The 23,003-nt window shown below is 39.4% G+C and overlaps 1 protein-coding gene across 2 annotated transcripts in view; it reads left to right on the top strand.

The window, feature by feature from the left end:
* Window positions 1-23,003, top strand: part of GPI (glucose-6-phosphate isomerase) — a 29,050-nt gene that overhangs the window by 3,832 nt on the left and 2,215 nt on the right. For both annotated transcript variants that reach the window (XM_051979719.1, XM_051979718.1), the window contains 12 exons: window positions 3,816-3,906; window positions 5,107-5,175; window positions 7,665-7,784; window positions 10,422-10,505; window positions 10,590-10,736; window positions 13,668-13,739; window positions 15,487-15,531; window positions 17,040-17,093; window positions 20,286-20,346; window positions 20,935-20,978; window positions 21,342-21,494; window positions 22,169-22,298. In XM_051979719.1, coding sequence (XP_051835679.1) covers window positions 3,816-3,906; window positions 5,107-5,175; window positions 7,665-7,784; window positions 10,422-10,505; window positions 10,590-10,736; window positions 13,668-13,739; window positions 15,487-15,531; window positions 17,040-17,093; window positions 20,286-20,346; window positions 20,935-20,978; window positions 21,342-21,494; window positions 22,169-22,298 — 1,070 coding nt within the window. The remainder of the gene's footprint in view (window positions 1-3,815; window positions 3,907-5,106; window positions 5,176-7,664; window positions 7,785-10,421; window positions 10,506-10,589; window positions 10,737-13,667; window positions 13,740-15,486; window positions 15,532-17,039; window positions 17,094-20,285; window positions 20,347-20,934; window positions 20,979-21,341; window positions 21,495-22,168; window positions 22,299-23,003) is intronic.

Below are 23,003 nucleotides of genomic sequence, written 5' to 3'. Positions count from 1 at the left end.
TGAGTGGAATGTGAGGTACCAATGTTTGAGCACAAAGGATAGAATAGGAATGATGCTAGGATCAAGGGAGGGATTTTTTTCAGGATGGGAAAAGAGGAGAGGATATTTGAAGGTGGTAGAAGGCTGTTGATAGGGAGATAATTGAAAATAAGTGAGAGAAAAGGGCTGAAATCAGGTCAATGTCAGAGGAGAGAAATAGAATGGGATCTTTTGGAATGATAGAGGATTTGCCTTGGTAAGAAATAGATTTACTTTTTTATATGACAGGTAGAGTGGGAGAACAGATTGGAAGATAGAAGACAGGGGAATTGGGTGAATGGTCTAAATGTTTTCTGTAAAATATGAGGCAAGGTTCTTGGCTGAGAAGGTAAGAGGAAGGGGAACCATGGGAAGTTTGAAGGGGGATGTCCCTTTCTTTGTTCATGCCATTCTTAAAATCTAGAATGTTCTTTTTCCTTTTTTGAATTTCTTTGTTGAATTCCTTTCTATCCTTTGAAGGTGAGTTCAGATGCCTCTTCCTTTATTATTCCCCAATCTCTAATTGGTAACACTTCTTTCACACAACACTTCATTTGGGACATCTCTCAGATATACTGTATATTAGTACTTTTTAGTCATTTTTGTTTGTGTTATTCCCATACTAGATTAAGCTTCATGAGGAGGGACTTTTTACCTACTCCAGAGAGTAGCCCATTACAAAATATTTTCTGAACTATATTGGTTCCAAATTGTAGAGGTGTTTGAGTGCCAGCCTAAGGACACAGCATCATCTATTTTGCCCTAAGTCTGGCATTGAGATGACTCTTCTTATCAAGCCCAGCTCCTAAAATGGTGCTGAATCCCATTCCCTCTGTTTTCTCCAGCAAATTAGAATTCTTAAGGGCTTTAAATAAAGCCAAGGATTCTTTTGTTTTGTGGGCCCTTTTGGCAGTCTCAAAGCCCAAGAATTACTCTCAGAATTTCATTTTTAAATACATAAAAACAATTTTTAAAAAACAAACAAAAAAAAAACCGAAAACAAAAAAAGCATTCTTAATCAATTAATTTTTTCCCCTTCATATCTTTAATCTTTTCACTGTTTTCTTATTCCTTTCCAATTTCATTCATGCACACCTATCTCCCCCATCTTTTTTTCTTTCTATTCCTTGAGGATGCCGTTCCACTTCCCATCTCCGTCTTCTTTTTCCTGGCTCTATCTTTTGTCCAGAATGCATTCCCTTCTCATTTCCAACACATAGAATTCCTCTCTCCCTTTAAGACAAAGCTCAGGCTCTGCCATCTGTATGTGAAACTTTTTCTGATTGTTCTCTTTCTTCCACACCTCCCCCACAAACCCTGCTATTGCTAGTTCCCTCCCTTCCTACTGACCTTGCATTTGACTATTTTGTATTTATTTTCTCATATATTTACGTATATGAATTTGTCTTCATTAGAATATTGTTTCATTCTTTCTATTTGTAGTCTCAGAGCCTGGTATAATTTGTAGTGCATAATAGGTTACTTAGTATATGAGATTAAGGGAGTAATTCTGAAGAATAGTGACTATAAGTACCAGAGGGGCAGCTAGTATTCAGACTGAATTCAGGAATCTACTTTCTGAGTTTAAATCTTGCCTCAAATACTAGCTATGTCATCTTGGATAAGTCTCTTAATCCTGTTTGTCTCAGTTTCCTCATCTATAAAATGGGCTGGAGAAGGAAATGGCAAACCATTCCAATATCTCTGCCAAGAAAACCCCAAATGGGATTATGAAGGCTTAGAACAACAACAAATATCATAAGAGCAAGGGCCTTGTCTAAATTGTGTATCTCCTAATATCTTGGATAAGACTGCAGATAAATGCTTCATAAATATGGAAAGAGAAAGAAGAGAAGAATTGATAACAGTTCTAAGGGTCAGAGAGTATCCATATTCACTAGGTGCATAGAGGATGACGAATCAGTGAAGGATAAAAAGTGTTGTCAAATAGAATGAGATGCAGGAGAGAGCAAGCTCCCTACTATAGAAACCAATGGAGAAATGTCTTGGATTTGATGGTCAGAAAAATCTCAATAATGACTTTATATAGTGAGTTTTAAACTACAGTTAAACTGATGATAGTTTAAAACTACAGTTTTAGTGGACCTGTGGGAATGTAGACCAAATTATAAGAAGCGGAGAAGTAGGTGATGGAATCAGCAAATGTAAACTCCAATTTTTTTAGGAGTTTGGCCATGAAGGGGAAAGAGAAGAGATGGGGTTACAGCTTCAGTGTCTTAACAGGGTCAATTGAAGATTTTTTTTTTTAATTTTAAGGAGACAATATTTTGTTGGCATTGGAAATGGAGCCTAGAAAGAGAGAGATGGAAAATGAAAGTGAATGATCTATAGATTGTATTTAATCTTTGATTGGATAAAAGGCATCACTGAATATCAGTTCATGTAGTAGACAAGGAGAAGGGCTGCCTCTTCTTCCTCGAAGACCAGGAAAATGTATGTTACTGGTATGGATATCACAGAAGGTGGTGGGGCCAAAGTTTGGTTACCTGAAGTTAGTTCTAGGCACATCTTCCATCAGCTACCTCAAGAAGCTATGTATCCACCTGTTCTATTTTAGACTTGGCTAATAAATATTGGCTACAGAAATCCTATCACTGGCTTTAGATGCTGGGTCGCTTATTTTTAGGGTCATTCAGCCAACAGACTAGACATTATGCTAGTGCAATATTAAAAAAAAAGGCAAAACAGTTCATTTCTTCAAGGAACTCACATTCTAATGGAATGTAGTGCCTCATTGTCCATGTGGTGATGATATATAATAGTAAAGGACTAAAGATCAGAGGCAGATGGGATTTGGAAGATGGATAGGCCGTTCTGAAACTGATGAGAATCAAAGATTAAAGATTTCTGTGTGGTCTAGAGGCATTAGAAAGAGGAAGTTTTCCAGAATATGGCAGAGAATCTGTGGAAGGGCAACTGGTAGCAAGGATTTCATGCTGGGAGACTGACAGGCCGATTGAATTGCTTAAGGCCAGGAAGAAGGGAGAGGATCCTCGTTCTTGCACCTGCTTCTTTGGTGAAAGTTTCCAAGTTGTGAATCATAACTATGTCTTCAGAATGGAAATTCAATTGAATTTTTTCCCCAAGGTACAAGTTTCCTGTGGGGGAACAGGCTCCTTTTTATAGCTGTAGTTGACCCTAGAGATGATTTCACTTCTAAGAGGTTTGCCCAGGATACCAGGGATGAATGAGTAAGAATGAGTCCTAGGAGAGGCAGAAGGGGGGAAGACAAAATGAGTGCCAGATTTTTTCTGTTGTCACTTTTTTTTGGCATGTTGTACCAAGTTTGCACTACTGTTCACTGGGCAATAAGAAGTTACTTTTATAATATTGCTCAGAGTTGGATTTATGATATAACAGCCTAATATCTTTCTGTGTGACTTGGATTCATTCAATTCTAAGCATTGATCAGTTTGTGGGAAGATGATCTGATGCTGATTGACTTTATGGGGATTTATCTTAAGATGCTATTTTTTGGTAGTTCCCTATATTCATCAGATAGTTAGTATATATTCTCAGTTGTTCAGCCAACTTGCTTTATCTCCTCTGGCTTTTGTTTCTTCATCTATAAAGTGAACTAAAATAACTCTTGAAGTCCCTTCCAACTCTAATTCTATTGAGAGGAAAAATATAGTTGTTTGTCAAAGGAAGTATTCATTGATAATGGGGATATGTTATACCAATAGTCACTTCTCCACTGTTGAGGGTGCAAATAGAAACCCCTGTTCTCTTCTGCTGGTTGTTATGGAACCTCCTAATAGGGTTTTTTTTCACAGCTTGAATCTGGACACGAAAAATGGACACATCCTTGTGGATTATTCCAAGAACCTTATCACAGAAGATGTGATGAAGATGCTTATTGAACTGGTAATTTCACTTTGAAAAGCTTGGTTTTGGTCAGTGCTCTGGATTATGTTTTGAGGATTAATGTTATTAGTTTAGAAACTCCTTCCTTAGATTACAGACCAGTAACTGTCTAAAATTTATAATCTTATAGAGTTGTCTGGGGTGCTTAACCAGTATATGTCACGATTGTTTAGCTAATATATGCCAAAGGAAAAACCTGAAGCCAGTTCTTTCTGACTTTGAGTCCAGTCCTCTGACCAACACTATTGTAATATTCTCTCTAAAATGTAATGTTCTCTGTTGAGGTTTTCTTGAGGTCTCTGGGAGCAGCCTTCATTTCATTTTAGTAATCATCACATGAGTAGCCAGGGATTAAAGTCCAAATCCTTTATTGTCTCCTTCAAAGTCTTATCTCCTTCACTTGGGGCTCAACTGGAGGCCTTTTCTGGCTTCTGAATCTCCCTGACTTCCAAGGGTTTGTGCTTCAGCCTCCAGCCACAACAAAGGTGGAAGATGGAATGAATCTGTTTTAACCTCCAAGAGCTTCTAGTGCGCTTGTCCTTTTTTGGCCCTGAGAGCTTCTAGCATATATGATGTACACTGAGAACAAATCAATCATTATATCACTAGGAAACCATTATTTGTTGTAGGATTAAATCAATGCTAAACTAGATTTAACCATTGTCTCCTCAATTCCACTTAGTACCTTGTTTCAAGTTCTGCCCCATAACATCTCCTTGTAGGATTAAATCAATCATACTGAACCATGCTAATTTAGATAATTATTGTCTCTATCAATTCTACTGACTTAGTACCTTGTAAGAATCCTTTTGTTTCAAGTTCAGAGTTCTGGCCCATAACACACTACAGTGTAGCACTGTTTGTTTCTTTTGGGAGTTAGTAATTACTTATAAAACTATTTAGCATAACTAGCAAGCAGAGGGCTCTTCTTTCTAAAATTCATTGTTTCCCCAGACTCCCTGTTTTTTTATTAAGTAGGATTTGGTTATGTTTAATCTCTCCTGGCAATCAATCATGGATCCAGAGAGAGTTACTTATTTCTCCAGGCACCTCAGGGATAGGGTCTTCATTTCTTGTTTCTTGTTCTTTTGGAACTTGTCAAATTAAAAAGTGACTCCCTAGATTTAGCAAGGATCATGATTCATGGGGGGACAGACCTTGGGCACCTTCAACAGATTAGTTTACTTTTTTTCTTCTCAGGCTAAGTCTCGTGGGGTGGAAAATGCTCGAGAACAAATGTTCAAGGGGAATAAGATCAATTTCACTGAGGTAAGTATGGTTCAGCTCAGGCTGATGGTTTGAAATTCCCTATTGGTAATGACTTGGACCTTCTTTTCCTTTAGAACGCTGAGCTTTGTGGCCACTTAGCATAGACGACAAGTTTTAGGTAGGCAGACACGATGACAGGTAAGCACAGCTGAGTTTGTGCTTGAAACAGTAGGATTCTTCCAGAACCAGTTGTAAGATCAGAACAATGGGTGGTGGAACAGAGGAAAGGGCAGCAGCTCTGGAATCAGAGGATTTGAAGGATGGAGGCCTTGGAAAATCATCTAATCGATGCACTTATTTTACCCAGGAAGAAACTGAGACTTGGGAAGTGGAAGTCGTTAGTGTCAGAGCCCAGGCATTTAGAACCAAGTTTCCTTGATTCCCATTGCCTCCCATCCTCTAGGGCACACTTGGCTTTTTGCACTGTCACTGTGCGGTTTTGTTATGTAATGCTCTTAGCAATACCAGTATAGCGGCAGATGTTTCAACATGCTCATTGCAAGACCTGTTCCATCAAAGATGAATGTTGTTGGGGCACAGGCCTCTCACCCTTACGGAATCAGGAGGTTGCCTCCAATGGGGGAAGATACCAGAGTTATTTGAACTGTTACAGAAGATAGTGCCTTTGCTGAATCCATACCATAGGAAGCAGAAATGTTTGAACTTCTGCATTTTAGGAGGCGCAAAATACTATTTCAGAAGATATAAATTACTAGAGTTCCTCCCTTCTACCTTCTTCCTCCTGTGGAACTTTTCCTTTTGAAGTTAACCATTAATTCCAAGGATCCCTATGAATTTATTTAGTAAGAAAACTGGTACAGTGTGAAAAAGGATTGTGAGGAACTTGAGGATCTATATTTGAATCCCTACTCTACATGCTACTTGTTTGACTTTGGAAAAATTATTTAAGTTCCTTGGACCTGTTTTCTCTCATCTGTAAAATGAGTCCATTAAGGTTCTTTTCAGTTCTAGAATTATGATCCTATGATCTTTTTTTTTTCCCCTTAAGATTCACTTGTGTTGACAAGAGTTTTTTTGGGACCTGGTAAGTGCAACAAATGGTTCTTAGGAAGCTTTTGTGTAAGGAAGGGGCTAGGGAATACAAACACCAAATTGAAATAGTCTCTGCCCTCAAGGAACTTACATTCTACTGCAGAAATAAAGCACTTACATATAGAAATATATTTTGAAGTAATTTGAAGAGGAAACAGAATCAGTAAAGATCAGCAGAAGGATGTAGAATTGATATTTTTAAAAGAAAAATCAGGATCCTGAATGGAGGTCAAAGGGAGGAGGTATTCTGTGTATAAGTTTCACTTTGTAAGGATGCTTAGAGATGGGTGGAATGTTGAATTGGGGGGAAATGTTGGTTTGTATTTTACTTTAATGGTCATAGGAAGCCACTGAAGATTTTGAGTAGAGATTTGATGTGATCGGATCTGTGGTTTAGGAACATTGTTTTGGCAGTTTCTTGGAGGATAGATTGAAGAATATAAAAAATGTTAAATTGAGGGAACATTTAAGGAGGCTTCACAAGAGTTTGATCAACAGATAATGAAGACCTGACCTGGGATGGTGTTTCTAGGAATCTGGAGTGCCAGGTTCCAGGAATGGGAGGTAGTGTTGAGGAAACAGAGTGAGATGGTAGCCTCATGCTTTCTATTTAATCCCTATAAAATCTGGAGCACTTGTGAGTCAGAGAAAATAGACAACAATCCTAAGAATAGAATTAAGCGTGTCTTGATTTCTATGGGATCATCTGTTAATTGACCTAAGCAAGAAAGACTTTCTGAAGAGGTAGATTTTGAAAGTTTGGAGGAATTGGAATGTTGAGAGGGTCAAGGACAGGGCCAGGTTACCAGAGGACTAGGAAGAGTCACTCCTTGTGCCTTTGTTCTTATTGTTTCACTTTGCTTGTAATGCCCTTTCTCCTTCCACCTGTACCTCTAATATAATCAAATTTTAGCATCCAGCTCAAATGTCACCTCTGTAAAATCTTTGCTGATTACTTCAACTCATATCTCCTTTAATAGTTTGCATTAGTCCCTTACTGCTGAGTGAGGAAACCTTCAAATGATCAGATATTCACCATTCTTACCCTTCCCTGAGTACCCAGCTCTGAGATACTGGGGAAATATATCCCTACCCATATGGAGTTCAGCACTTATACTAACTTAGTCCCAGCCTGACTGCTTGGGTTATTCTTTAAAGGTGTGTACAGTATTTTTTTCCATGGATAATCTAGTTTGTTTTGATATCCTCTTGGGCCCTGTAGGCTGTACTTCCTGGAAGAGACTTAATCAGTCCCAGTTATTCTTACCTGGCACTTATTTTAGAATTGATTTCCACTTGAGTGACCCGAGGAACCTGATTTGTGTTCCAAACACAAATCTGACTTGAAGACCAGCAATGTGCTTTGGACTATTTTGGGTGTTATGTCAAATCTTTCACAGCCAGCTTATGTCTTTTTTGACTCCCTTTTCTTGTAGGACCGAGCTGTGCTCCATGTGGCATTACGGAATCGCTCCAACACACCCATGCTTGTGGATGGCAAGGACGTGGTACCAGAAGTGAACAAAGTTCTGCAGAAAATGAAGGCATTCTGCCAGGTACTAGCTGTATTAGACATATTATATGGGGTTTCAGGGAAGTGTGTGGGTGTGTCTTTCACTTTGAATTTGTGGGTATGTGCTGTATATGTCTGCATCGATGAATGGGGTGAAAGGAAAGAGGAGTGGGATGTTAGTCACTACAGTGACTACAGTGGACAGCTGTGAAACACTATGTATGTATCCCATGTTAGGTTTGTTTGTGAAAGAAGACAGTGAGATGAAGGAGATATTCATTGAGTGGTGGACAAGATGAGAGAGCTGATGAGTTGACACTTTCTTCATTCTCTTTTTAGTCTTCTGGCTTTTTTCCCCAGCATATCCTCTACTTCCCTCTTTGGGATTTGAGTACAAAGATGTCTGTGAGACTTGGAGGGTGAACCTGAGCCCTTGGCTCAGAATGGGAAGTTAGTTCTGTTGGGACTTCTCTGAGCCACTGATTGGTTAGAATATTTGTCTATCTTCAGTGGAGGACCTTTCCATAAATCCTTGCTCTGAAGGGGAGCAGTATCTCCTGACCACCTGCCAGTTTGTTCCTTTTATACAGGCCATTCGCATGGGTCATCACTTGGTGCTTCTTTCTGTATTGGTGTGTGGTAACTATTTGCTGTTGCTTTTTCCTCTGGTTTTTTATTTAATTTTGAAACTATCTGAAGAAGGGGAATGTCTGTAACACTGGCTTACTAAATGGATTTTTCCTTTTTTTTTTTTTTTTTTTTTAAATTTCTCTTCTCTGCTCAGCCTAGTCCTTGGCATTCTTCACCAAAACACTAACCCCTCTGTTCTCTCATACAATTAGTCTGAACTTTGAGGCCTGGAAATCCTAAGCTTTAGTTCATGTTCTAGTCAATTGCATTAGCATTGGTTCCTGTTTGAGACCTGGTTAAGAGCCAAACTGAGAATGAATGAGCACTGCGGGGTAGCATTGAGGAAAGGGCCTTTAATTTTTAAGAAAAATAAAGCCAAAAGGACTGTTTAACAATTATCAGATGGCTTCCCTTTATTCTTTTTATAATAGCAATAATAATAATAATAATAACTACTAACTTTCCTCTTTACAAGTTTTGTAAAATGCTTTACATGTATTTTCTCATTTGATCCTTTTTCTTTCTCATTGGAAAAAAGTGGTTTGAAAGTGGTATGAGCTTTGGTCATCTTTCCTGTTCGGAGTAAGGGAAGGGAAGAATGGTAGCCCTTGTAGTAGTTGTGGCTCTGGTGGCTTGTGTGTAGACCAGGATGAATGGTTATCCTTCATGGAGGTGAAGATGAAGGGGATCTCTTTTGCAGCCACTCAAAAATTAATGAGAGTGGGCGGGGCGGGGGGAGAATAATTTTCCTTTTATGGCATTTTGGAGACTAGTTAAAAGGTATCCAAGAAACTCCCAGTGAAGGGTTCTCATGCTCTGGAGCACAGGGGACTTATTTGAGTGACACTCATTCTCTGGCTCTGACTGTAACTGCTTGGACTTTAACATAAAATCTCCCAAAGAAATAAAGTGATTTGTCCAAGGTCACAGAAACAATGGGCCCCAGAGGAAAGATGTGCACCAAGTCCTCTGGTGCCAGAATCAATATGATTTCTGCTGTACCACATTAAATATGTATTTTCTTTGAGAGATATTATCTTATATGGATGCCACATATGTAATCTACACCATTCTGGGTCTCTTCCACAGCTCTTTTGCATAGCAAATGTGTTTGTGTGATGTTGTTTTAAGATTTCTATGTTGTGCTCATATAGAAGAAGGGCAGGAAGAAGGAGGAAAAACACTTATTAAGCTCCTACCCTGTGCTGTGCTTTTACAAATAATATCTCATTTGATCTTCACAACACTGGGAGGTGCTATTATTATTCCCATTTTATAGATAAAGAAAATGAAACAAAGAGAAAATTAAGTGACTTGCATAGTGTTACATAGCTTGTAAGTGTCTCAGATCTGATTTGAACTTGAGTCTTCTTGATTCCCAAGTCCAGTGCTCCATCCACTGAATCACTTCTCTTTAGAAAATAGTGATAGAGTGCTAGACTTGGAATCAGAAAGATCTGGATTCAATTTCTTTGTGCCTCACTTTATCTGTAACATGAGACAGTTGTACTCAATGGCCTCTTAGGTCCTTTCTAGGTTTAAATTTGATCTTAAGATCTGTGGTTTAAGTAACTATGGCCTTTACTATTTGGGCTGAGACTTCTAGGGAACTTTTTTCTTCTTTTCTTTTTGCTGAGGCAATTGGGGTTAAGTGACTTGCCCAGGGTCACACAGCCAGGAAGTGTTAAGTGTCTGAGGTCAAATTTGAACTCAGGTCCTCCTGACTTCAGGGCTGGTGCTCTATCCACTGTGCCACCCAATGGCCCCCAAGGAAATGTCTTAATAAGTATTGAGAACTCCCAAGAGGCCTGTGGGAAAAATGTCTGGGGCGGGGAGGGAAAGGGCAGCAATACATGTGTATTTGTGGGTTAAGATTATAGGACAAAAAAGCTTGTGATTTAGTGAAAGTTCCATTCTTCTCCAAAGCTAGAGAAGAAATGATTAAGGAGCCAAAGCCTTGGCGTGAACATTCCTTTGGGAGTAGCACAGCATGTGTGCTGGAAACCTGAGCCTGAATGAGCTTGATGTGAGCTTCTTGGTTTGTTTGCAGCGTGTTCGTGGTGGAGACTGGAAAGGCTACACTGGGAAGGCGATTACAGATGTGATCAACATCGGCATTGGAGGATCTGACTTGGTAAGTCAGTTTCAGAGGCGTACGAGCCTTTCTTCCCTTTGTTGCTTGTCTAGTTGAACCTAATGCTTGTGGTTCTATTTGTAGGGTCCTCTGATGGTGACAGAAGCCCTGAAGCCCTACTCCAGAGGAGGTCCTCGAGTCTGGTTTGTCTCCAATATTGACGGCACCCATATTGCTAAGACTCTTGCTGAACTCAATCCTGAAACTTCTCTCTTCATCATTGCCTCAAAGGTATGGGGTAGATACCATTTTTTTTTTTTAATAATAGCTTTTTAGTTTCAAAATATACACAAAGATAATTTTCAATTTGTAATGCTGTGCAAGTCACTTAATTTTCTGTTTCCTTATCTATAAAATGGGGACAATAATAGCACCTTCTAGTGTTATAAAGACCAAATGAGATACTATTTGTATTTATTTTTTTAAATTATTATTTTTTTTAATAATTTTTTATTGACAGAGCCCCATGCCTGGGTAATTATTTTACAGCATTATCCCTTGCACTCACTTCTGTTCCGAATTTTCCCCTTCCTCCCTCCACCCCCTTCCCCAGATGGCAAGCAGTCCTTTACATGTTGAATAGGTTACAGTATATCCTAGATATAATATATGTGTGTAGAACCGAACAGTTCTCTTGTTGCATAGGAAGAATTGGATTCAGAAGGTAAAAATAACCTGGGAAGAAAGACAAAAATGCAAACAGTTTACATTCATTTCCCAGTGTTCTTTCTTTGGGTGTAGCTGCTTCTGTCCATCCTTGATCAATTGAAATTGACTTCTCTTTGTCGAAGAGATCCCCTTCCATCAGAATACATCTTCATACAGTATCGTTGTTGAGGTATATAATGATCTCCTGGTTCTGCTCATTTCACTTAGCATTAGTTCATGTAAGTCTCGCCAGTCCTCTCTGTATTCATCCTGCTGGTCATTTTTTACAGAACAGTAATATTCCATAACCTTCATATACCACAATTTATTAAGCCATTCTCCAATTGATGGGCATCCACTCATTTTCCAGTTTCTGGCCACTACAAAGAGGGCTGCCACAAGCATTCTTGCACATACAGGTCCCTTTCCCTTCTTTAAGATCTCGTTGGGATAGAAGCCCGATAGTAACACTGCTGGATCAAAGGGTATGCACAATCTGATAATTTTTTGAACATAATTCCAAATTGCTCTCCAGAATGGCTGGATGTGTTCACAATTCCACCAACAATGTATCACTGTCCTTGTTTTCCCACATCCCCTCCAACATTCCACATTATCTTTCCCTGTCATTCTAGCCAATCTGACAAGTGAGTAGTGGTATCTCAGAGTTGTCTTAATTTGCATTTCTCTGATTAATAATGACTTGGAGCATATTTTCATATGGCTAGAAATAGTTTCAATTTCTTCATCTGAGAATTGTCTGTTCATATCCTTTGACCATTTATCAATTGGAGAATGGCTTGATTTCTTATAAATTAGAGTCAATATGAGATATCTCATATTGACTATTTGTAAAAGGAGAGCACAGGGCTTAAGTCCTTAATAAGCAATGCTGCACAAAAAATCAGATCAAAAAAAGAAAGAAATGAAGAAGAAAACAAAAAGCAAGCAAACAACAGCAAAAAAGATGAAAATACTATATTGTGATCCACATTCAACCCTTACAGTCCTCTTTCTGGATGTAGATGGCTTTCTCCATGATAACTCTATTGGAAATAGTCTGAATCACTTCATTGTTGAAAAGAGCCAATCCAATCACAATTGATCATCACATAATCTTGTTGTTGCTGTGTACAATGTTCTCTTGGTTTCTACTCACTTCACTTAGCATCAGTTCATAGGCAAATACCTTTTCAAGTTGGTTTGAGGAGTAACTGAAAGGGGGCTGACTAAAGTTTGGATTTGATAGAAACAGAGAAGCATCTAAATAGTTCTGAATGCCAAGATGTAAGTGTAGATTGATTTACGAAATACTGTGCTCTTAAAATTTTGAGTATAATGATAAATGTGAAAATATGTTTAGAATTGCACATGTTTAACCTACATTGGATTGCTTGCTGTCTAGAGAGAATGCGGGGACAAAAGGAAAAAAAGTTTGGAACATTCAGTTTTGCAATGGTGAACATTAAACTATCTTTGCATGTATTTTGAAAATTAAAAGCTATTTTTATAAAAAGAAATTTTGAGCATAAAACACTGATAATTTAAATGTACTACAAAAAATCTCTGATCAAAGAAATCCTGCAATGTATTATTTTGTAAAGTGACAGAATATTTTGTAAATAAATTGGCTTTTACTTATTTCTCTAGAATAAAACTGTTGACTTTTCCCTTGTGTCTATCTTGCTAGCTCTCAGTTATTTCTGAGTGGATTTATCTGTCCTTGAGTCTTAGGCAACCTCCCTGGAACAAGGAAATGGTTTTTTAGACATATGGTTTTCATTTTGAAATCAAGGTTGCTACCCAAGCTAGACTCTTTAGCATGGCTGGACCTCTGTGGGAAGTATGAGGCTTAGTATATGAAGATATATATGGAGGTCCTGATTTCTGGTCTGTCTGGTGAAGTGGATTCTGAACTGGGCAGGGGCTGCTGATGACGTAGAATATGAATTTGTGCAGAGAGCAGGAGTTGATCTGTTCCTGATGCCATCTCTACCAGCCATAACTTGTGAGGTTTGCTTTCAGAGGGACAGAGAGGCCTCTGCTCATTCCTAGAATCTGTTGATCTCACTGATGCTCATTTTGGTTATATTTGAAAGGCCAGTATTGTCCTGCATGGAAGAGTCTATGTCTTTGAGTTCCCCCTAGAAGCACATGGCTGTATATTTGAGGAGCTATAAGAACACAGAAAGAACCTTTTCTCTTTATGCTCCAGAATGAGATTTCCAAATGGGCCTCCAATTCTCCCTTCTACATAACTGGTCTGCTTTTCTTTAAATGCTCTCTTTGATAGTTTACCCTATCCCAGATTATAGCCCCAGCCATCATGATATCCATTGTGGTAGATGGGTGCTAGTTATGGACATATATATATGGACATAGTATATGCTGTAGCACATGTATGAATACTGTGGATAGGGCATTTACCATAGCATGTGTGAGAAGCTGACAGCTGGGGGTATGACATCATGACACTTGTATGTGAGTCTCACAGCTTTGTTTTCTGACCTGCAGACATTCACCACCCAGGAGACCATCACCAATGCAGAGACAGCCAAGGAGTGGTTCCTCCAGGCAGCAAAGGATGTAAGTGAGACACTCTGCATTAAATAATTACTTAAAAGTCTAGGGTAAATTCTAGAGTCCTCAAAAATTGCTGGCATGAAAGTACTTCCCTGGGAAACCATATATGTTCCTGGACAACATAGACATACTTGTCATTAACTGGGGGCCCTTGGGGTCTTTTAATCATATCTGCCTTGGCTTAGAAGGGACAAGGTAGGAAGGTGAAAGCTTTGGTGGGGAATAGTAAATTTCAATTGATATCACCATGGAAGAAGGAGAGTTAGAAAGGAGAGAAAGGGTATAAGGGAGGGAGATGATGCTGGGTAAGCACAGGATGGAAAAAGAAACTGGAATGACTATCATTGGAGGAAGGGAACTACAGGGTCTGTTTGAGAGATAAGTTCTCCAAGAAGTTTCCACATTTGATGTCTAAAGAGCAATTAGAAATGGCTCTTCACTTTGGAATTTAAGGTGTCTTAACTAAATTTCATCATTTTCTTATTCCTTACCTCCTGCTGAGTGTCTTGAGTTGAACAGTAGATATTTTTGATGATTAAAAAATACTTTTTACTTTAAATGCCTGAGTCAACCATGATGTATGTTTCCTACAACATGTATTGAAAGATCCTGGCCTGAGTGGCCTCATCACTGATTTAACGAGAGGGTCCATTATAACCACTGAAATATATGTTGGATCTTCCCAAAATTATGTTCACATCCATAGTTTCATTCTTGCCTCAGAACTAGGAAGATAGATGTAGGAGAGCAGTTTACCACCATTTTACAAATGAGGATACTGAGGCTTGGGGAGGTGAGTTTCCTTTCTCAGAGTCATGCAATGAGTGATTCACTGGGAGAACAAGGACAAGGACCCAGATCTTTTTACCTCCTCCAGGGTTTTTTTCCATTGCAGTGTATCAAAAAAAGTATTTGAGAAGAACTTAGTAAATTCTTTTGTTGATTTTTGTTAATACTTTGGCCAGCTCTGGACTGAGAATCATTCAGACACTTGGGACAGTCGCCCTGAGCCAAGATCTTGTGGCTTGCCAGCAACAGTCACACCATATCTCTGGCTCGTGGGCAGGGAATGGGCTTTTGCAAAATTTCACAACAGCTGGTAGGGGGATTGGGTTATTTTTGGACTCTGCTCCCATGCCTGTGGACAAGCTGACTGCTTGAGAGATGAGAAAGGGAGGGCCTGGAAGAGGACAGTGTGAATACTTGGGGTATTTTGAGTCATTATGGAAGAATAAGAGTGAACCAGTGGATATGGTATGGGATTCGGGGTCTAGAGACCTGGATTCAAGGTTTTGCTCTGCACAGAGCACTAAGCTATGGCATTCTGTACACTTCATCTCTCAAGGGCTCATTTTCCTCATCTGTAAATCAAGTAGGGTTGCAGGTCCTAAAATCATAATTTTCTGGAAGTTTAATGATATTTAATTGGATGTGCCCTTTAGCAGATACCTAAATAGCACTGCCAAATTTTCTTTGTAAGGATGTTGAGAAAACTTGGTGAGGTCACAGAAGTAGAAGTGCCTTTTTTGGCGGGGTGGGGTGGAGGTAGTCAGGGTTTAAATGACTTATCCAGGATCACACAACTAATATTTGTCTGAGGCTAGATTTGTCTGAGGCTCCTGATTTTAGAGCTGGCACTAGTTCACTGTTCCAAAGTCTTAATTCCCTAGAGATGTGTATATGTGAATTATTACCATTATTATCTGCCTTCTAGCCTTAGCTTAATTCTCTCTTTTTTTTTCTCTTTTAGCCTTCAGCTGTGGCAAAGCACTTTGTGGCCTTGTCTACCAATGCAGTAAGTATGTGTTTGCCTTGGTCTTAAACTCCCATGCCTTCAGGTTCACAATTTGTGTCTGAGAGGTGGATCTTCAAGGACATGTCTTCATCCTCCTCTTCCAAAGATGGGCACTAAAATGCCTGCCAGTTAGGAACCATCTGAACCAAACTCATAAAAGGTCCGAGCTGGAGGATTTTGGAGAGTGTACAACCCCCTCACTATACAGAAGGGAAACTAAGACGCAGAAAAAGCAAGTGATAGATATACTTAAAGCATATACTGGAGTCAGTGGCCAACTTGGACTTGAAGTTCTTACTTGAAACTTTCTTCTTTTTAATCCAAGACGCTTCCATTTATACTGTGCTTCTCCTTGTTTTTCCCATGTGGTCATGGGTCTTTGTTGTTTAATTATGAGAACATAAAAATGTTCTCTGAGAGACATTATTGTGGGGAGATAGCTGGCCTCAGTTTGGAAGGGCCTAGTTCTATGTCCTGCCTGGGACAGTCTTGAGGACTATCCATTTACTTTGTAGTACCTCAGGCAATTCTTTTATTCATTCATTCATTCATTTATTTATTTATTTTTTGCGGAGACAATTGGGGTTAAATGACTTGCCCAGGGTCACACAGCTAGGAAGTGTTAAGTGTCTGAGGTCAGAGTTGAACTCAGGTCCTCCTGACTTCAGGGCTGGTGTTCTGTCCACTACACCAACTAGCTTCCTCTCAGGGAATTCTTTGAAACTAAAATGTATAGAAAAGTCTGTCAAGAATTTCTTCACTGGAATTTTCCTATGCCAATAAAATGACAATCAAATCAAAGGGAGGAAAAGCTTGCTCTTGAGAAATTTATCCTATTGAACAGAAATGGGAATTATAATTCCAAAGAAGTCATATCTTTTTTGTGTTTTTCCTCCCTATCTCAGGAGTTCTGATAAGTGTTTCACACCCATAAAGGAAGCACCATTGTGCAGCTTTTAACTTAGTAATAATTCCCTGACCTTTTCTCTTCCTTTTCACTCCCATGTTGATTTGGCACTATACTTTGGATAGTGTTTCACAGATGTGATTTCATTTGAACCCACTAAATTCCTGTGAGATAGATTGAGAAGAGGAGAAAATTTGAGCTAAGGATTAGCCTGGAGTGCCTCTTCCATGTTATACTGCCTCTAGAAGACAGTTTTATTGAATGTCATTGATCAATCTGGTGGTAGATGATAGTAGTAGTAGGATAATGTTGACCATCGGTTTTCTTTTCTCCTATCTATTTTCCCATTTTGTGACTTTTAGACTTTGCCCTTCCTTTTTTTGGCACCAGCCTTGACTTTTCTGTGTTGAGTGTATGGGGGTGGGGTGGCTAACCCTGGAATAACAATTAGCTGGAAGCTTAATAATATTTAATTGCAGGTGCCCTTTAGCAGATAGATACCTATCTCTAAGTTACTCAGGGGTATATGTGTGTTTCTGCATGGAGTAATTGTTGATCATATTCATACAATTAAAATTTCTCATTTTTTTCCCCACATTAGCCGAAAGTTAAAGACTTTGGAATTGACACTGAAAATATGTTTGAATTCTGGGATGTAAGTACAATTTTCTTTATGCTTTGTGCCATCTCTGGTAGATTTCTAGCTACTGTAAATCATTGAATTTTTAGCAGTCACAAGTAGAGAAAGAAGGGAAAAGGAAGGCATATAGGGGAAGTAGTTTTGGAAACTCTTCACAAATGTTTATGTAGAGCACTGTGTCAGACAATGGAGAAGATAGTTTAGTTTTAATGAGGTAACTGTAGAGTTGGGATACCTTTGAGAAGTCATCTGGGCCAACCCTGTCATTTTTAGCAAGCAGATGGAGATGGGAGCTTGCTTAAGTAGCAAGGCCTAGTTCCTTGGACTCCTTTACTTAGAGTTCTTTTTCCATTGTGCTGTGTGGTCCCTATGTCCTTATGGCGATTGTAGTTGCTTCGCTAGGGGAATTGGGAGCCACTGCAGCAGAGTAGAATGGGGCTGGAGGATTTCACTTCAGCTTATTACTATCTGTATGGATTTGGTCAAGTCACTTAACTTTATTCTTTGTCTCAGCTTCTTCAGGTATAAAATCAAGGGGTTAGACTAGGTGATGTATGAGATCCAGTTTCTGCTGTAGATCAACAAGCATCTTAGATATTAAGTGCCTCCTATTTGCTAGACATTGTCCAGATCCGATACCCATAGAGTAAAGGAGATTATACTAGGAACTGGCGGGGCGGGGGAGATACAAAGACTAAATGAAAACATTCCTTGCTCTAAAGGAGTTTAGATTACAATGGGGAGACAATATGTCTATGTGTGTCTGTGTTTGTGTGTATATACATAGGAAAGGCCTCATTAACTTGAACTGAATCCTGAAAGAAATTAGGAAATTACATACGCAAGGATGAGAAGGGAGAGCTTTCTAGATCTGGGGAAATATCATGTGTGAAGGAAAAAAGAGGAGATGAAATATTCTTTTTGAGGAACAGCAAGAAAGCCAATGTGACTGTAATGTAGAGTTTGTGAAGAGAGTAATATGTCATAAGACAGAAAACACAAGAGTGGAACCAAGTTGTAAAATCCTTTTAAGTACCAAACACAGGATTTGATATTTCATCCTAAGGGTGGTAGCATGCTATTGAAATCTGTTGAGTAGTGGGACAAGAGAATGATATGGTTAGCTCTCCACTTAAGAAAAATTACTTTTCCAATTGTGTGGAAGATGGATTAGAATGGGACGTGATTTTAGTCTGTGAAATCAATTATAAAAGACTATTGTAATACCAAGTGAGAGGTGATGAGAGTTGGAACTAGGGTGGCTTCTCAGGGAGAAAAGGAAGCGTATAGTAAAAATGACAATTTGACAACTGATTGGAGTGTAGTAAAAGACAATGAAGAATCAGATGATACTGACGGTGTGAACCTGCATGTTTGGGAGAATGGATAGATATTGGGAAGTCTGGAAGAGAGATGAGTATTGAGGAAAATGTGTTTTGGACATGTTAAGCTTGAGATTCCAGTTTGAAATGTCCGATAGTTAGTTGGTAAAGTGGGATTTGGAGCTCAGAGAGACAGATTAGAGCCTTTGTGGAAGTCATCCTGCAGAGAAAGGATAAGTGAATCCAGGAAACTACTGGGATTTAATGAGGTCATCAAGGGATGGAGTGTAGATAGAAAAGAAAACAAAGCCCAGAATAAAGCTCTGGGGTGTACCCATAGTTAATAGTTAATAGGCATGATATGGATGAATATAATTCCAAGAAATCCGAGAAGGATCCATCAGGCATGTAGGAGGGAAATCAAGAGGGAGGAAAGCAGCTCAAAAGCAATCAGTCTCCATGGGGAGAAATCACAGATTGAGGAGGAGTAGATAAAAAAATATGAGGGAATGGGAATCTATGATTAGAAAACTAAGATAAGTATATTAGAGAGGTACCAGCAAAATCTGTGACATCCAAAGGGGAAAGTGTAATACCAATGGAAGGAAGGAAACCTTTGTCAGTGTGACAGTACGGGTTAGTGAAGGTTTCTTATTCTAAAACCAGGAAATTGGGGTAGCATGTGATGACCCAGAAATGCAGAAGCTGCCGAAGGCCTTTTGTAAAAGGTCAGAAGTCAAGACTTGCCCTGGAGCCACTGGTAGCAGCTGTCTTGTAATTAGAGCTTCTCCTCTACTTGCTTCTCACTACTATTCCCTTGTTGGGAGCATGCACTGTCTCAGTTATTCTCAGCATTGACATTTCTTTTTAGGTTGTGTGGGCCTGAGAGTGTGGAAAGGTCAGCAAGGTGGAAGGCTTAGACCAAGGGCTAAACTGGCTTTGGGGAGCTTAGAGCAGAACCTTGGTTGATTATGCCCACATTTGGATTTGAAGCAGGACTGGCCAGCTTATCTTTTATTGGTTTAGCATTAGAACTGAGGCATTAGAACATAGATTTGGGCAAATGGCCCAAAAGAACAGAGTGGAATTGGCTGCTGTAGCCTTACTTGTTCTGATATACCCCCTATCTCTTCCCTTTCCCCCAAGGGACATACTTTGTTCATTCCTGCAAGGAGATTATTCTACATTTCACTCTTTCTTAACTAAATCTCTGCTTGTTCTCTGTACATATAACATGTGATTTATAGGCACTCTTTGGTGAAGAAAATGTGGTGGCTTTTTTGGGGCTAGTGTGCAAATGTCTGGAACTGGACTAACAAAGAATAGAGCCTACATGTAGACTGCAGTCATAGGTTTTTGGCTCCTTCCCTGTGAGACTTGTTTAGGGATGTTTGCATTCTATTTGAAGGTGTCCCAGGATGGGGAAAATGGCAGATAACTTGTTTCCAGATCTGATACCCATAGAGTAAATTTCTTGTAGGTTCCTTCAGAACTTTCAGTTCTGAAGTATGTACTTTCAGAAAGCTATATAGATTTCTACTAAGTATGTACCTTAGTGTGGGTATAAAATACCTCACATTTTGTATAGCCTTTCAAGATGGACAAAAAGGCTTTCCTCACAATAGCCCTTAGAGGAAGATAAAATACAAGTACTTATAATCCTCATTTTATGGATAAGTAGCCTTAGAGTCAGAAAAATGATTACAGCTGGCAAGTAGTTTAAAAGCCTTGTTTTAAAGTTTTAAGTCCCAGTGCTGCTTACCTTGTGCAGGGTATATTTAGTACTCTTTAGAAAACATAGACAAAACTCTTCCCAAAGTCAGAGTAAAATATGCTTTTCTTTTTTCTTGGTTTTTGTTAACACTGATTGTTTTTTTTTTTCTAGTGGGTTGGTGGACGTTACTCGTTGTGGTCAGCTATTGGCCTCTCCATTGCCCTGCATGTTGGTATGTATCAAATTTGGGGCAGGCCCCTGGCTTTCTAGCCCTACACTCAGAATAGTTATGGTATTCCCGTTTGGGAGTTTGGGCTGTTTCTCCACACACTCCCTCCCCTTCCCCCCACACACATAGTATATGAACCTGACTTTATGGTCAGGACCTCTAGCTTCCCATCTGGCATGTGCTATGCTTAAACACTATAGCCCAAGTAATAATATTGCTTGTATAAGTCCTCATTTAAATTTATTAAACATAAATTAACCTTTTGCTGCTCAATGTGGCTGGCAAGGGGAGGGATCCCTAGATGGAGTGCACTAATTCATCAATGTTATTTGGATATTCTGAGTTTCTTTTTTCCTAAGAATCAAAAAGAAGTATCCTTTTTGATTAAATCCAGCTTTCTTTCATAATACCAAATGTATCCCCAAGGATGGGGAGTAACTCAGAATCAACTATTTTTCACAAGCCTAAAGGATTGCTTTTGTGGCTTTGATTTCCTGGGAGGGAAAAAAACCAGAACCCTCCTCCTATTTCTTGGGAGAGATAGATAGAAAGGCGAGAACACTCCTTGCTTAGGAAGTTTTTGTCTCTTAGGTTTTGATAACTTTGAACAATTGTTATCGGGAGCTCATTGGATGGTAAGTGGCCTTGGTGACATTTACATCATTCATTACTTTATCAAAAGTGGGTATTTTATAATGAGTGGGTGAGTTTTAATAGTCTCTAGGGGCATATAAAGAGGGCTTTTTCTAATCTCCCTCCCGTAAGTGATTATGGGCTTCTCTTATTAAGGTCAGAGACCTTGCTCCTAAGACCAGCTCTACCAGAACATATGTCCCCCATATATTCGCAGTTGATTGGCTTGTTAACTAATGGATTCTGAGCTCTATATTTCTTTCACTTATCAAAGGAGGGGGTGAGGAAGTCATCATTGTTTTTGGAGGGGACATGGTAAGAAATCATGCTTGTTTTTTTGTCTTCCATCTTATGTCATGTTAAAGGATAATCACTTCCTCACTGCTCCACTGGAAAAGAATGCCCCTGTGCTGCTTGCCGTGCTGGGCATCTGGTACATTAACTGTTTTGGATGTGAAACTCAGGCCCTGCTGCCCTATGACCAATATATGCATCGCTTTGCTGCCTACTTCCAGCAGGTACAGGGATATTGAGTACCTTGTACTTCACTGTAGCCCTTTCATGAGTTCATGGCACAGTCATTTCTCATGGGGTGAAGTGAGTAAGGCTAGCCTAAGGGTAAGGACAAATAGCTTGAGGTTTCTCTACCCAGCTTTCTGCCATCCTATCTCTGGGGACCTTTTGCCATCACCAAAAGGGGAAATTTCTCATCCAGAGATGACCCCTTAGATACTGTCTACTACCCTCTACTACCAACTAAGCTGTTTCCTGGTGACAATGATCCCTGAATTCTCTCAGCAAAGGGGCTGCCATTATTGGGATTTTGATTGGGAAACTGATTGGCTCAATTTAGCCTCTCCCCATTGTGAGGAACATAGTTCAAAGCCAGGCCTGTGTTCTTACAGAAGGGCTACATGCCCTTGTCTATACGTAGAAGTATACAGGCACATACATATCTATCTATCTATCTATCTATCTATCTATCTATCTATCTACATAAACACACACACACACACACACACACACACACACACACACACACATGCATTTATAAGGCTAAAGGGAGAGATGATGTTGTTCTGGTGTGAGTTATGTGAAGTCTTCATTAGTATGGCCTTGGAGACTTAGGCCGTAGCTTCAACGAGGGCTGAGCATAGCTATGTTTTCAGTTTTTTCTTACTTTCTATCATAGGGTGACATGGAGTCTAATGGGAAGTATATCACCAAGTCAGGAGCCCGGGTTGACTACAGTACGGGCCCCATTGTGTGGGGAGAACCAGGGACCAATGGACAGCATGCTTTCTACCAGCTTATTCACCAGGGTAAGGAGATGTTTATGGGACTCTGTTGCAAGGCAGGGTGGCTATAAAACTGAAACTGAATTTGGATCAAGGCTAAGGGGGCATTCTGCTTATAGATAGAAAGTTTCAAAGAGACACATTTAAGGTTGTTGTATGGAGAAACTTTATAGTACTAAGTTATCCCAAAGAGTCACTGTGCTGCTCAAGAACCTTCAGTGACTTTCTTTTGTCTCTAGAAAAAAGTATTTACTCTTCTGGCATTTAAATCCCTGAGTTCAACTTTGCCTTCTAGATTGGTGTGATATTTCTCCTTCTCACAAAGTCTACATTGTAGTTATTTTTGCCTCCTTTTGTTTGTTTCCCATACTTGGCAGTTCTTTTCCTGATGGTGTGTCTTTTCAAAAGCTGTTTCTCTATGCCTGGAATGTTCTTTCTCTTCATCTTTGCCTCTTGGCATATTTAGGTCCTTAATGCTCAAGTTCTTCTCCATGTGGTTTTTTTTGCTCTCTTTTCCTTCATCCACCTTGAAATTACTTGGTATCTAGTTTGTATTTTACCTATTGGTGTACTTATACTTGTTTTCTCTCTTTGAAGTAATGGTAACGTAAGATTCTGCAGGCTAGAGATTGCCCAGCATCCAACATAATTATAGATACTTAATAAATACTTGCCAAATTGAATTGAAGGTGAAAGGATTAGGAGATATAGTGGGCTCCCTCCTACTTG

The sequence above is a fragment of the Antechinus flavipes genome, chromosome 2 (assembly GCF_016432865.1).
Source record: "Antechinus flavipes isolate AdamAnt ecotype Samford, QLD, Australia chromosome 2, AdamAnt_v2, whole genome shotgun sequence".
Taxonomy (NCBI): domain Eukaryota; kingdom Metazoa; phylum Chordata; class Mammalia; order Dasyuromorphia; family Dasyuridae; genus Antechinus; species Antechinus flavipes.
This window is presented reverse-complemented; position numbering and strand designations above follow the sequence as displayed.